At 50.3% G+C, this 16212-nt stretch overlaps 1 protein-coding gene across 11 annotated transcripts in view; it reads right to left on the bottom strand.

The window, feature by feature from the left end:
- Positions 1-16212, bottom strand: part of ARRB1 (arrestin beta 1) — a 76185-nt gene that overhangs the window by 23536 nt on the left and 36437 nt on the right. For 5 of the 11 annotated variants that reach the window (XM_053203701.1, XM_053203706.1, XM_027039836.2 and 2 more), the window contains one exon: positions 992-1022. In XM_053203701.1, coding sequence (XP_053059676.1) covers positions 992-1022 — 31 coding nt within the window. Of the gene's footprint in view, positions 1-991; positions 1023-3980; positions 6349-7073; positions 12993-14029; positions 14073-14520; positions 15959-16212 lie in introns of those variants that run through there. The other 6 variants (XM_053203709.1, XM_053203704.1, XM_053203705.1 and 3 more) reach the window with 6 other exon arrangements.

Here is a 16212-nt window from a genome sequence, read left to right on the forward strand (position 1 = left end):
ACAAATGGGTTTCATTCCAAATGCCAACTCTGATAGATGGGGGCTGCCTGGGGCTCTGGGTGGAGAAGGACTCCAAGGCGGAATCCTGGCTCAGCAGGAAAGGGTGAGCAGTGACTGGCGATGTCTGCTGTGGGCACGAAGGGAGACATGGGAGCACACGTGGTACTATCTGCCAGCCCAGGAGTCTGGGCTCCTGAGCCCTACAACCTGTCCCACCTTGGCTCCCGCTCCCCCTGCCTCCCTCCTGGCACTCAGATTCAACTGCTGTTCATTCCCCCACGCTCCCTGTGAGTTACGTTCATGCCTACAATGCCCTTTTTCACCCTGTCTTGCCTGATCCCTTTTAGAGAAGCCATCCCTGACTGCCCAGGCTGGGTCCCGTAGCCCCTGGGCATCACTTTATCCCACACCTGCCATTTCCTATTGAAATGACCGGTTTCTGTGCCTGCCTCCCCCATCTGACCGTGAGTGGCACGGGGTGTGCCTTATTTGTCTTGGAACACCCTAGCCCAGTCCCCGCCGGCTTGGCCTACACCCGACAAGGAATGATGTCAGTAATATCTACTTGCTGAACTGAAAGGAAAGCAGGATGGAGCCTGCAGCCTGTGGGAAGAAAGAAAGCAGGACAGACCCTGGGAGCTGCCCTGGATAACTAGGTGATGGCAGGGTTCAGTAGAGAGGCTGCAGGCACCTCTCACACCAGGGGAATCAGTGCCCCCGAGGCCCTTGACGCTTAGTCTAATTATCACACTCACACTGAAGTCTATGATAGGCTGTATCTCAAACCAGAGCAGTGGCTCCCTAAAGTCCGGGGGAGTTGAACTACCCCTCGCAGACAGAAAAGTTTCCCGAAAGGCTCCTCTCCCTGAGGTGGATAGCTCCTAAGGACAGACCGGGGAGTGTGGGGTCCTGCATGGGCAACAGAAGTGACCAAGGCAGGACAAGCATCTGGGGCCAGGGAGGAGCTGGGGCGCGGTTGTCACAGACTCACCTTTCCATTTGGGCTGGCCTTCTTGAACACCCTGCGGACAGAAAGCAAGAGAAAGCCAGGATTAGCGCATCCCACCAGGGGAAGGCTCCTGTGGGCCTTCCCTGGGCAGGACAGAGGGCAAGAGCCTGGAGGACTTCCAGGCACCATCCAAGCCTTGAAAGCCAAAACAGCGTCTGGCATAATCAGATCCCAGCACCTCCGGCGCCCACCCAAACCTCCCTTATTGCCGTCACAGCTTTTGTTGGATCTGGCCATGGCCCCTTGGCCTCCTCCTCACGCAGCAGGCTGAGGAAGTCTCTAAAGATATGTCACAGAATACCACTCATTTGCTCAAAGTCCTCCCAGCTCAGGCAGAGGAAAAGCTTCTGTGTGTGGTGTCCCTGCCTCCTTTACCCTTGGGCTCACCTCCCACTCTCCCCCACCCCTCAATTCACACTGCCTCCAACACACCAGGGTGGGGCTTGCCTCAGGGCCTTTGCTCTGGCAGTCCACTCCCCCGGGGCATGGTCCCCACAACAGATCTGCTTGCCAGCCCCATGCCTTTCTGTGACGTGGCTTCACTGTGGCCTCCCCTCTCACCTCCTCTCCTCCTCTGGCTCTATTTTCTTTCCCACAGCACTCACCACTGGCTAACCTACTACATGAGCGACTTGTTAATTTACGCTTGTCTGCACTGCTAACATGTCAGGTCCACGAGGCAGAGGTCTGGGGTCTTTCTTCTCCACTGAAATATCCTGACCTGAGCGTCTAGAACAGCGTCCCTGGTAGGTGTTTAATAAATCTGTGTTCATGCATGGCAGGTAGCAAGCACTCAACAAATATTAATAGAGTGAGTAAATGAATGAATGAGTGAAGGAATCAAATGAAAAACTGAGGCCCAGGAAAGGTAGGAGATGTTCCCATGGCCACACAGCAGAGCACTGGATATGTATCAGGCAGACCCGCGGCCCCCAACCCTTGCAAAGTGCTTGCTGGGCCTTCTAGAGCACACTGTGGTCCCCATCAGCGCCCCCACCCCATCCTCTCTCCCCGCTGGGCCTGGGAGCTTGAGACCCCCTCACCTAGCCCCCATCATCTAGCCCCAGAATTGCTCACAACACTGTTGGGAGGAGAGAAGAAAAATGAAAGAGGCAGAGCCTCAGAGACTAGAGAAGGTGTTGGAGGAGGAAGCAGGGAGGGAGGGGAGGAGGGAGAAGAGGGGAGAGGGATGCTGTCCTGCAGGCATGAAAATAACAGATGGAACGAGAGATGAAAAAACAAACAAACGAACACAAAGAGAAACTCACAAACAGAGCAATGGAGTGGAGGGATGGAGCAGGCCCACAAGAGGCCCAGAAGGATCCACACAACCCACATGGGTCCCCAGGGGCAGGGGGCGCAGCAGGTATCCAGGGCAAGGCAGGGTGAGGCTCACAGTGCCACAGTGACAGTTGCTCCTCCCAGGGGGGTGTCAGGGGGTGGCCCTGTGCTGCCTCCACAGCACCCCCTCCAACTTCTGGGGCCCAAGGGACCACAGACAGGTCTGAGCCTGGCTTGTAAGGAGGGCCTGGTGCATCTCTCCCCCACCTCCCCTGGTTCTGGGCTTTTCTCCTCCTTATAAATATTTAGCAGTGTTTGGAGTGTGAAAATGCCACAGTCAGCTGGGGTGTAATAGTTGCTAAAGTGAGAAAAAATACAGATCACATGGTTTGAACCAGCAGCTCCCAAGTGGACCTGCGGAGGAGACCAGAGAAGGGCCACAGGGCCACAGGGACCCCCAACTGCTTTCAGAAACCTCAATCTAACTCTCAAGAGCCTGGGGTCTGACAGAAAGGAGAGATCACACATGCCTGAGTTATAACTGAATCAGGGAAATAACTGAGTCAGGGAAGCCCATTCTAGTGATCCTTGAGAGGGCCAAGGGGCACCCTCACCACGGGAGGGGACTGAGGGCCAGGCCGGGAGGAGTGACAGTCAAGAAGGGAGGGACGGAAAGAGAAAGGGCAGTAAGACAGAGCTAGCATTTGTTGAGTGCCTACTTGTTTCTTACAACACACTGTGAAATGGGCATTATAACTCCCACTTTACTGATAATGAACTCGAGGTTCAGAGACATCTGATCATTTGTCCAGGAACACACAGCAAGCAAGAGGCTAGTCAGGATTCAGACCCGATTCCGTCTGCGTCTAGAGGCTGGGCCCTTTATAGCCAACACTGCTGCTTTCCTAAAGCAAGTGTTTTTCATCAGCTTTGAGGAAAAGCAGAAAAGAGGAGAAATGAGAACTGGGGAGGGGAGGGGGAAGAGATGAAAGGGTGAGTAAGGATCAAGAAGGAGAACGAGGGCAACAAGGGCAGGAAACGTGGCCAGTGGTGGGGAATGTCCCGATAACTCAATCAGTCCCTGGGGCCACCTGCTCAGGAAGCTGGGACTCTGACGGTTTCTTCAAACAACAACAGCAGCTTCCCATACCCTGAGCACCTGTTCCACCCTGCCCTAGTCGTGCCTCTGAGTATTTTTCCCAGAACACTGCTGACCACTCAACAACCCCATTTCAGAGATGAGGAAATTCAGGCTCTGAGAGGTGAACTCTGTCTCCAAAATCCACATCCTTTCCACTCTGCTGCCCAGCCAAGCCCTCCGTGAAACAACCCACCGGCTTCCTGACCCCACCCCGGGGTGGGGAGGGGGGTGCTTCCAGTTCACCGGGCCCTGCCCTTGTGCAGCACTATATGGATGGCTTCTGCCGGTCTACTGCGAAGCGCAAGCACAAAATGTGCAAGACCGTGGTCGAAACCAAACTTCCGGATTGTGGAATGGCTGGCTCTGCCTCACCCCTGAGACCCATCCATGCCCCGCCAGCCTGATTCTCAGAGTCAAAGCTGGGTCTCCTAAGAGAAATACCAGTGGTGTCCTCGCTAATTAAAGCTCACTGGAGACAAAGAACAGAAACCCAACAAGGGTGGCTGGAGGAAGGGAGGAGGGAGTATGAGAAGGAGACAAAAATCTCACGGGAAAGATGCGCAGGCAGAACGCAGGAGTGCTGGAGTCAGGAACGGGGAAGCCATCAGCCCCTGAGGCGGTTGCTCTCTCTCCACCTCTCCCCCTGGGGCTGCATGTTCTCACGCTGCTCTCCGGTCGGCTGCTCCATGGTCTCTGGGGACCAACTCTCTCTGCTTACTCAGGGCTTTTCTGCTCCTCCATCATTTTGGCTTGCATGTGGCTCTCACTCCGACCCTGTTTCTACTCTGCCTCTCGCTCAGCTTCTCACTGTTAACTGGCTGAATGGCCCAATTCCAAATTCCCAGGAAAGGAATCTGATTGATCAGCTTGGGTCAGGTGCCCCACGCCCGGACCAATCAGCTCTGTCTAAGGTGTGTCATGTGTTCCACGAGGCTTGAGCAGAGGAGGGCTTATAGAGCGGTGTTTTACGAATCGGGGGTCACAACCTATTAGCTGATAATGAAATCAACTTAAAGAGTTGCCACCAGCACTTACAGAATAGAAGATAAAAGCATGAGACACAGATAACAAGGGTGTAGTAGATATTACTATATTTACCAATATTCCATTTCCCTCTAAGGCTGGGCAAATTTCTCCAGCCCTGTGAAATTAGACATGCCCATGTGGCTTGCTCTGGCCAATGAGATAAGACTAGAAGTGCCCCCATGTCACTTCCGAGCAGAAGCATTTAAGGGCTAGTGCGTGTATTAGTTTTCTGTGGAGCCTGTAACAAGTGACCACAAATTTAGTGGCTTAAAACAACATATACTTAGCTTACAGCTTTGTAGTTCAGAGGTTCAAAATGTACCCCACTGGGTTAAAATCAAGATGTTGGCTGGGCCACATTCTTTTCCGGAGACTCCAGGGCTGAATCTCTCTCCTCACCCTTTCCAGCCTCTGGAGACCACCCACATTTGTCTCACGGCCTCTTCCTCCGTCTTCAAGGCCAACAGCAGCAGGTTGCGTTATTATATTGCCTCATTCTGACCTCTTCTGCCCCCCTTCTTCTATTTTTAAAGACCTTTATGAATACATTTGACTCCCTAATTTAAGGTGAACTGGTTTAGCAACCTTAATTCCATCTGCACCCATAATTTCCCTTTTGCCAGGATTTATAACATGTTCAAAGATGTCAAGCATTAGTATGTAGAAATATTTGGGGAGCCATTTCTTCTGCCTGCCCTGCCCTCCTTCCACTGCCGCTGAAATCAGCAATGAGTGGATTCTGTCAACTAAATACCAGGGCTCTCCTGTTACATGATAGGTGTGTAACATGACAGAAAAAGAAAGCTCTCGCACCGCTAAGAAATGGGTGCTGTTTGTTACTGCACTTCTCTGGGCTGATACAAAAAGTATTATTTAGTGAAATTTTTTCATTTTAGGTCAGCTGAGTTACAATGTTAGATGAATTTCATGTTGCAAATGTTTTAATTTTTTAACCCACTGTTCTAGAGAAACACGTCTAAAATGAACATGTTCTATCAATGCCTGTGCAGTTGGTTGGATCCTGTTTCCTGATTTAATTCCCTCAGGCTGGTGCTACCACACAGGGAGGCAGGTCAGCTCTCCAGTAACCAGCACGCTGGCTTTTCCAATGAGTCCCACTCCCTACCTGCAGCATGGGATACTTGCTGATCAATTTTAATATTCTGCTGCCCTTCTGGGAGCCACCTGTCCTCCCAGTGTCCATTTGTGCCTGTGCCATGAAGGTACCAGAACAAAGTACTTTCCATGATAGATTACCCAAAAACCAACAGTTTTTGGTACAGCCAAACAATGGAATATTACATAGCACTGAAATTATTCTTGCATCTTTTGTAACACAGGGAAGTGCCTATGATAGAATATTAAGCAGAATAAGTCAGGATTCAAAACAATATATCTGGCATGAGCTCAACCCTATACTCAATAAATACCAAAAGAAACAATGGGAAGACTTAATGTTAAGGTGGCAATACTTCCAAAATTGATCCACAGATTTAGTGCAATCCCTATTAAAATCTCAGCCGGACTTTTTTTTTTTTTTTTCCAGAAATGAACAGGCTGGCCCTAAAATTCATATGGAAATGCAAAAGCCTAGAATAGCCAAAACAGTCTTGAAAAAACAGAATAAAGTCGGAGGACTCACACTCCCAACTTCAAAAGTCACTACAAAGCTACAGTAATCAAAAGTGTGTGATGTTGGCATAACGATAGACACATAAATCAATGGAACAGAATTGAAAGTCTAGAAATAAACCCATATATTTATGGTCAATTGATTTTTGACACAGGAGCCAAGACAAGTCAATGGGGGGAAAAAAACGCAAAGCAGTCTTTCAACAAAGGATGCAGGGACAACTATATATCCACATGAAAGAATAAAATAAAGTTAGACCCCCCCCCCACCTCACACCATATATAAAAATTAACTCAAAATGGATCAAAGCCCTTAATGTAAGAGTTATAACTGTGCAACTCTTAGAAGAAAACTTAAGTGTAAATCAACGTGACCTTGGATCAAGCAATGATAACCTTAGATATGACACCAAAAGCATAGGCAACTTACAAAAAAGAGATAAACTTGCTTTTATTGAAACTAAAACCTTCTAAGCTTCAAAGGTCACTATCAAGAAAGTGAAAAGACAGCGCCTAGAATAGACAAGATATTCTCAAATCATGTATCTGATAAGGGTTTAGTATGCAGGATACATAAAAACCCTATTATAATTCAACAATAAACAGGCAAATAATCCAATTAAAAATGGGCAGGGGCACCCGGGTGGCTCAGTCGGTTAAGTGACCGGCTCAGGTCATGATCTCACAATTCGTGAGTTTGAGCCCTACCTCGGGCTCTGAATTGAAAGTACAGAGCCTGCATTGGATCCTCTGTCTCCCTCTCTCTCTGCCCCTACCCAGCTCCCACTCTCTCCCACTCTCTCGAAAATAAACAAACGTTAATTTTTTTTAAATTAAAAAAAAAAAAAGGGCAATGGATTGGAATAGACCTTTTTCCAAAGAGGATATAACAAGTGGCCAATAAGCACATGCAAAGATGTTCAACATTATTAGTCATCGGAGAAATGCAAATCAAAGTCACTTCACACCCACTATGATACCTACAATCCAAAAGAAGACAGTAACAGTGTTATCAAGGATGTGGAGAAATTGAAACCCTCCTCATGCATCGTTGGTGGTAATGCAACATGGTGGGATCACTTTGGAAAACAGTTTGGCAGTTTCTCTGAAAGTGAAACACAGTTACCATATGACCCAGCAATTCGATCCCTAGGTACATACCTGAAAGAATAGAAAATAGATGCCCACACAAAAACTAGTGCAGAAATGTTCGTAGCATACACTGTTCATAACAGTCATAAAGGGTGAGGAAGAAAATCAAATGTCCAGCAATTGATGAATGTATTTTTAATGTGGTATATCCATACAAAGAAATATTATTTAGCTATAAAAGGAGATAGCATACAGATTCCTGCTACAACATGGACAAACCTCAAAAACATGTCACATGAAAGAAGTCAGACACAAAAGACCACCTATTTGTGTGGTTCCATTTACAGGAAATGTCCAGAACAGACAAGTACATAGAGACAGAAAGCAGATCAGTGGTTGCCGGGGTTGGTGTGAGGGAGAAATGAGGAGTGGCAGCTAATGGGTATGGGGTTTCTCTTTGGGGTGATGAAAATGTCCTGAAATTAGGGGCGCCTGGGTGGCTCAGTCAGTTAAGCATCTAACTCTTGATTTTGGCTCAGGTCATGATCTCATGGTGTGAAGTGGCCAAGCCCCAAGTCACTGGCTCTGGGCCGATAGCGTGGAGCCTGCTTGGGATTCTCTCTCATTCCCTCTCGGCTCCTCCCCTGCACATGCATGTGTGAGCTTGCTCTTGCTCTCTCTCTCTCTTTCTCGCCCAAAATAGACATTTTTTAAATGTCCTGGAATTAGACAGTTGTTCAATCTTGTGAATATACTAAAAACCACACCACTACATTTTATGCAAAAATTCGGAATATGATGGTATATAAATTAATTATATGTCAATTAAAAAATAATACTAAAACAAACCCCTGAAAATAAATGAAAAGAAAGGAAATGTGCCTAAATATTAACAGGGGTTGAAGGAGACTCCCTCCACCCACCAACCCACTCCTTGATACATCTTATTTTTCTATGTTGTATAATAAGCATAAATTACTTTGCAAAGATGCCAGGTTTTCCCTAACAAGATATGTCTCAGGTCTTGGTGAAAGAAGAGGCTGGAAAAAAAAAAAAAAAAAAAAACATTGCTAGTAAAGTAGAGAAATATGGATCCTATTACTCTGAATCCTTTGATGTTAGAGTCTCTCCTTCTGCAATTTTACAATCCAGAGTCCATAAATCTGTGATATGATCCCTCCCAGGCCTGCTGTGCTGTCTTCTGCTCAGCTATTTCTTTCTCCAGGAAGCCTTCCCTGACTCCCTCTAAGTCCCACACCCAGTGGGGAGTCACAGCATCTCCCACACTTTGTGATGGTTTGTTTGCTCACTTTCTGCTTCACTTAACATGAATGAGAGCACAGATCTCATTTGCGTTATTGACACTGGATCCCCAGGGCACAGCATGGTTCTTGGAGCACAGTAGGGGCTCTGTAAATAAATATGGGTTGAATGTTGCTGAATGAACAAATGCTCTAAGAGAAAACTGTCAACAGTGAGGATGGAGAAGGTTTAAAAAGATGGTGGTTGGTGATGATCCTTTGCTCTCGGTGAGCAGACTCTAGAAATTTCTTCTTCTGTCTATACTTCTCTTTGGCTGTCAGGATCAATGGGCACCAGGCTTAGAAAATGCTTCACAGGGGCAGTGTCCCAGCCCCCCGTCAGGCTGAGTCAGGAATACAACCGATATATCTAAAATGGGCCCCTGCTCAGCTTTGATAAAGTTCTCCCATTTACCACTCACCTACCTACATTCACACTGCCCCTACTACTGCCAGGCTCTGGGGGCACTAAGGTGAACAATTCATGGTCCCTGCTGATGAATGACCCTGGTATACAGCCCAGTTAGAGAAAGCCACCAAGCACGATGACCACGGTGTACTAAGCTCTCCTTAGGAGTCAGGTACAGCGCTGAGCAATTCACACGCTTTGAGATATTATGTTTTTCCATCTGAATATTCCCATTTTTTAGACCTAAGACTCCAATAAATAACTTATCCAAAGTCATGAAGTCAGTGTCAGAAAATACACATAGGAGAGAAAGCCCATGAATGAGCCGCCTATGGGAAATCATTTAAACGAAACGCGTCTTACTCAACAGCGGGAACCTCATCCTGGAGAGACTATTCACGAGTGTGCATTCACGACCAGTGAACTGAGGAAGCGCTGGGAACAATTCATTCCTTTATGAGCATCGGAAAGTTCGTGGTGGGGAAAAATGCTATGAATACGGTGAATGCGGGAAGACCTTCAAATATTACTCAGTCTTCAGTCAACATCAGAAAACTCACACAGGAGAGAAACCAGGTGCCAGCTGCTGCTCTAAGTAAGCGTGTCATAAAGATGAACTCATTTGTTCCTCCAACAACCTTAAGAGGAGGTGCGACTACATCCCCGTGTCAGCAATGGGGAAACCGAGGCACAGAGAGAGAGTCGAATTTTCCCAAGGTCACACAGCCAGTAAGGGGCAGAGCTAGATACTGGAGCCGAGGCGGTCTGGCTCTAGAGACCACACTTCTAACCATTCACACAATAATAGTACCTTGTAAGTGGGACTGTGTGGTTCTGTCTGGCAAGGCAGGAAGGTCTTCAAGGGAGAAGGCAGCAATGAGAAAGGCCTTGAAGAACATTCAGAGATGAAGAGGTGGCTGAGTCCACGGGGTGCTTGGGAGACAGCAGGCAGCCTGGTGTGGCTGAAGTGTGTCCTGTGCGCCTGGGATGAGCACCAGGGAGGAGGATGGGCCAGAGAAGGGTCCATTCCCTGCCCAGATACTCACGGAGCACTTCTACACGCCAGGCCCTGGGCTAGGTGTAAAGGGTCTTGACAATGCCAAGCTAAGGGACTTGGACCATAACCAGAAGGCAACAGGGAGCCATGGGCATTTGGGGGAGGGAGAATGACTGGCCAGGGCTGTATTTTGGACGAAGACGTGCCCTAACCCCGTAAGTTTCCTCCACCTCTGCCCCAATGGCAATCATGACTCAGTTGGGTAGGGTGGGGACCACACAAGGGGGCATTCCTTCTGCCCTACATTTTGACCCACTTTCTGGGTGTGAGAGCAGTCATCAGGGAGCAGGGAGGCGTGAGGAGCAGGTGGCTATGGCAGCAAAGAGGTTTCTAGGGCCCTTATCACACACTCCCTGGTAGCAGAGTTATTTGTGTACAAGCTTGTCTGCTCTGCCAGAAAGGCCCTCCCTGTGTCAGAACATTGCCTGCCTGTTTACCCACCATTAGTGCACCTGCTTGTCAGGACAGCCCGGAAGGGGGAAGGAGACAGGAAGACAGGAAATGTCACCCTCATTTCACAGATTTGGAGAGCCTGAGGGAGCATGCTACAGGCTGCTCCATTTGCCAAATGGAGAAATCACACCCCAAGGGAGGGAAGAGTCTTGTGCCGGGCCCGGAGGGCAGAGTCACAGGGAGGAGAGAGCCCCCGGTTGCCGGTGCTCCTGTTGTACCGCAGCTCAAAACCAAGCATGGCTCCTTTGGGCTTCTGCATGGCTCTCTGGGCACGGTGGCATGCCTGGCAGGGCTGAGAGGCGAGGGGTGCTGGACGGGGGCCCTGACCAAGTCAAGCTCCCAGGCTCTGGGCTTCACATTGGCTTCTGGGCACACAGCAATTTTTCCAGTCCCCTGTCTGCGTTCACATGTTCGCTTTTCCGGCCATGATCCATACTCGTGGAGATTTCCAGGGGGTGCAGGGTGAGGAAGGAGGGGAGCCACCAGGTGGCCGTGAACAGAGGGGAGGGTTTCTTAATGGAGGAGCATGGCCCGTTTGCTGGTAACCTAAGAAGCTGGAGACCTGAAAGTCAAGGGCTAATAAAAATTTCAATGAGTGGGCTGGCAGCTGGACCCCAAAGAGCCCGCAGACAGCACCTGAACATTCTCCAGTCTTCTCTAGGGTTGAGAGAGGGAAGGGAGGGCTGCTGGCGCAGGAAACAGTGCAGACCCTAAAAGCAAGCAGACCCTGCCTGAGTCCTGTGTGACCTCGGGCCAGTTTAACACCTCTCTGAGGCATACTTTCCCTCATCTGGAATATTCAGGTGATATTTACCTCACAGGTTGAAGGCACATAGAAAGACTTGGTACACAGTAGGGAATTGATCAAATGAAGCCAACATCATTGGTAATATGATGATTGTTGTTACCACCTTTCCACTGGCCAACACTGTGCCTTGCTTTTGGTGCCCAGGGGACAGTTCCTGCCTAAATGTCCCTCAAGTGAGAAGGCCTTGGGGTGGGAAGAGATGGTTATGTTACCCTTGCTGGAGACAGGGAAGTTTTTTAAGCTGTCTTCCTCCTAGTCTCAGATGGAAAACAATAGTTTATAATATGATGTTCTCTTCCCAGTTTAGACCCTCACATTTCCGATACCTCTGGGGACATGCCCTATTTCTTCTTTCTATAGAAGCTTCTCCTTCAGTTCTCCCAACGGCAATCCTTTCTTCCCTATGTCACCTCATCCAAGAAGCCTTCCCTGACTGCTTCAGTCAGTGCCTTTGTCCTGAGTCCCCTCATCTCCAGAGGGGCTTTGCTTATGCCTCTCCCCTCCCTCCTTCCCTTCTCTCCTCTTTCCATCCATCTTTCTGACTTCCCTCCTTTCTTTTCTTCCTTTTATCTTCCCGTCTCTGGGCCTGGCACTGTTCTTATCTCCTGCAGGTACAGGCCCCTGCACCCTGTCCTCAGGGCACCTACCCTCTGGAGCAGGGAGGCAGATGTTCCATAAATACACAGACCCTCCCTCAGAAGCACGGCGGGTGGGTGGGATGAGACGATGGACAATGTCTCGCTCGGTTCCAGGCATAAGACAGCCACCCACACACATTACCGCCCCTCCCCTCTTCTCCTCTCTCCAGCGCCCGTGTCCCCTCAGCATCCACATGGGCCTGCGCCTCTCCTCGCCTCAGTGACAGCCACGGAATGCTGAAAAACTGCAGAGAGCAGAAACCTCTTCCTTCAGTCATTCATTTTCCTTGGTACATAGTCAGTGCTAAGTAAATATTTTGAATGAATGAATCGAGGAGAGCCAAACCCTGAGCTTGAAGCTGGGGAAAAATAGGACTTGGGCCAAGTGGCCAGTCAGAGGTGGGCAGCCTGGCCTGCAGGATGGGACGCACCGCATGGGCCTCAGCAGGAGCCCAGGCCACACAGGGTGGCCCCAGACACAGGGGGTCAGATTGTCCCAGCGGAAGACTTCATTTAAAGTTTCATTTGTCTGGGTTTGGTGTTTTGTTTTGCCAATCTGAACATACAGACTTCCAGGGTTATAGAATAACATATGAAAATGAGATATTAATTCAGAAGCATTACTTTTTTCCTCCTCTTACATTTCACTAAACATCAGAACAGATCACCATGGCAACGCCTCACCCACTCTGTCGACCACCTTGGGGGCGGGTCAAAGGCTGAGAGAGCCCTCTGGGGCCTGGGGCTCTGTTCAGACCGTAATCTATGGCCTAAGGTGGCCGCTCTTTTCTGAGAAAGAATTCTAGGGGGAAAAGCCCATGCCCTACATTTAGCCAGACATAGTGTCCTTGATGTGCTGGAGGGGGCTCCTATAGGCTCATAAGAGCCTACTGCCGTGTTTGTAGATTTTGTGAGCTGGTGGTTAAACACAGCCATTGCCAAGGCTCGCCACTGAGGGTGAATGTGCCCCGCGGGGGACAACTTGAAATGTCTGGAGACATTTTGCGTGGTCACAACTTGGAGGAGGGGTGCTACTGGCATCCAGTGGGTGGAGGTCAGGGACGCTGCCTGCACAATGCACAGGTCACCCCCCTTCCCATCTCCAACAAGGAATCGGCAGCCCAAATGTTTGTGGTACTGATGGTGAGAAATCCAGATCTAAGCTTATGGTTAAAAAAAATGATATGAAAAACAAAGGGAAGACATAATCAAAGCTTACCACTTGCTACTATTTCACTAAATTTCCCTACGATGCTCTTGAGGCTATTGATGCCCACTAGATCCGTATGGTGGGACTAACGTATAATGGTGCCCTTACCGTGCATCTCTTCCCAAGTCCGTGTTCGATGACACCACTTTAATAGTGTGAAATCCTTGGTGGGAGAATTTACACCACAGAAATTGGCAATTACTACACCACCACCACCACCACCACCGCCCCCCCCCCCCCCATTTTTTTCCTGAACAGCCACTTGTTACCAGTACGCCACTGGGCAGAGCCCTAAACAGAGAAGGGAATTCACAAGCCTGGTAAATGCTTCTAAGTTTCCAACCCAGGTAGATGGCTCAGCACCAGCCTGCTATACATGGTGTGGAACAAGGATCTAAACGTGGCGACGTGCACAAAGTACACATCTCATACACGGACACACACCATGCACATCGTACACACACGCACAGACACACACACTCCACACATATCCAGAGATACCACACACACACCGCACATCCTCCACATTATACCTACAGACGTCACACACACCACACGCGTAGAAAGCACACACGCATCACACTCACCTACACTGCACACACATACCATACCTGCTTTACACCTCAGGTGCCCATGTACCCCACAGACACTTATACACACCGCAGACAGACCACTCACACAAATATAAGCACAATGTGCACCTGAAACACACAACTCACGCACAACACCCCCCCCATGCCAAACACACGCCACAGAAATACACATGTAAGTAGCCTTCTAGCTAGCAGAGAACTTATAGAATGAGAACAGTAAAAGAATGCCAACCTGACTGACCACAGTCTTCGATGTCTCAGTACCTCCACCTTTACTCCCTCCTCAGCCTCTGTGCCTCTGTGGCCCCCCCTCCCCCACACACCACCTCCCTACCAGCCTGCTAAGGTGAATGGCTCAACCCCCCCACCCCAGGAATACCATCCAGTGGTCCTGTCTCGGTGCCCATTCCTCTTGGCCTCCGGAACCCCGGCTGAGTGGTTCCCTGCCCCTGCTCTGTGCCCAGCTCTCTGTCAGCTGAGCCCAGCTGGCTGTGGCCTCCAGGGTCTGGCCTCCACCCCTTCCCAGAGCTCATGACGAGCAGTCCCTGGGTGACTCCACCCACTCAGTCACTTGGCTGCTACTAGATGCTGGTAAGTCCAAACCTCTACCTCCAGCCAGACCCTCTCTGCCCCCACACCCGCCAGCCTTGCGACATCTCTACTCAGATGTCCCCCAACTCCTCAGACAAGTCCCAAACAGACTTTCCGTCTGTTCCTTGCCTATGTTCTCTGCCCCTGCCCACCGCAAAGATCAGAGGTGCTCAATGCACATCTCATGAATAAAGGAAAAAATTATGTAAATCCTACAAAGAGACAAAAAAAAACCCCAAAACACCCAAACTTCCCTGTGAGGCAGAGAGGAAGTCTTACCCCATTTTACAGATGAGAGTCCTGAGTTTTGGCGAAGTTAAGGGACTGGCCCAGAAGCTGCAGCCAAGGAGGGCGGGGTGGGGGGGTGGGCACAGACAGGTAAGGCTGTGTTAGACCCAGAGCAGGGGGCTGCAGGCAGCAGCAGCCAGGCCAGGGCAGGCCCTTCAGGATCAGCTCTTGCCGGCCCCGAGTGAGGGGGTTAGTTACAAAGAAAAGGAAAAGGCGTTCCTGATACGCGTCCTGTTTCCTCTCCTCCTCTGGGCTTCTCAGGCCTTGGAGGGCGGATGTCTCTGGGCTGGCAACACTCAGCCTGTGCACAGTCAGAGGGTGAGGGTCTCCCTGGGACCCTTCCCCCCCACGCCAAGTAGTCAGGCCTGCATGAAGACAGAGGCTCTCTGGAGTGACCTCTCAAGTGTCCCTTCCCAGCCTGGAAGAGCCTCAACCCTCTATCTCCAGTGGAGTCGCATCACAGCCAGGCACCTCCTGTCCATAAGACTGTCCCATAAAGGCACCTCCACTGGGAAGCCTTCCATGTCACCCTCACTTGCTATGGAGTCCTTCTATAGTCCCCCTTCTCCCCTTCCTCCCTGCCCCACGGCCGTTGAGCCCATTACTCTGCCCCGCTTTCTGTGGCTGGTGCCTGTAGATCCGGGCTCCCCATAAATCAGGCAGGGGGTGGGAAGCAGGGAGGAGAGAGACAAAGGCAGAGGCCATAAAATGGGGCTTCTTGAGTGAAAGGACAAGATGAGCCTACCCTATCAGACAGAGGCCTTCCTGAGGGCAGAGGGCAGATCTCCTCTATCAGATAAAGATTTCCCTGAGGGAAATGGCTATGACTTTCCATCACAGGAGTTTCTGCAGGACAAAGATCATGCCTCTTTCCTTAAACATGGAGCTGCCAGAGGAGCAGAGCTCCCTCCATTTTAAATAGGGAGCCCCAGGAAATAGAAGCCACATTCCCCCCATCAGACAGGAGTCTCTTCCCAGGGGGATGGGGGCCATGCCTCCTCCATTAGACCAGGAGCTCTCAGAGGGCACACTCCCACCTGCTGCCCCCACAACAGTCCTCAGAACAGACTTTAGCTCAGTCTAAGACACAGAGAAGGGCTTCCCTCTGGGGCAGAACTGGGGGGAGTCTTGCCCAATCCTCCCTTGCACAGGGTCCCATGCCAAGTTTCCATTCATGCCCTCAACTGAACCAAAGCTGCCTTGCCATACTTAAGATGGCCACGTGTCTGGGCAGAGGCCACTGGCCGTCTGTCCCAACCCAGGAATGTAGACTTCTCAAGAAATTTCGAAGGGGGCGACTGGGAGAGCCCTGAGAAGAGGACGCCCGGACAGGCCAGCCCTGGCCTGGATGTGACCAGACATGTGGGCTGGATGGGTCTCTGCTCCTGGCTCTGCCACCAGCTGGGCAAACCTCTTCCCCCTGTGGCCACTATCACCCCTCCCACCCCCAATCTCCAAACTCTACCATCACCTACTGCTGGCTGAAGTGGCAGGAGGCACAGGAGAGGAAGGACAGCAGGGCCCTTCCCAGGTCCCGCCCAGAGGACATCACTGGCCGCCCCAAGTGCCGGGTGCCGTCCCTGAGCCTGGTCCAAGCAGCCTTCACAATCCTCTTCCCTACATGTGCCAGCTCCAGGGAGCTGCTATTAGTTAGCATTGATCCACAAAGTGCTTTGATGACAC

Source organism: Acinonyx jubatus, chromosome D1, assembly GCF_027475565.1.
Source record: "Acinonyx jubatus isolate Ajub_Pintada_27869175 chromosome D1, VMU_Ajub_asm_v1.0, whole genome shotgun sequence".
Lineage (NCBI taxonomy): Eukaryota > Metazoa > Chordata > Mammalia > Carnivora > Felidae > Acinonyx > Acinonyx jubatus.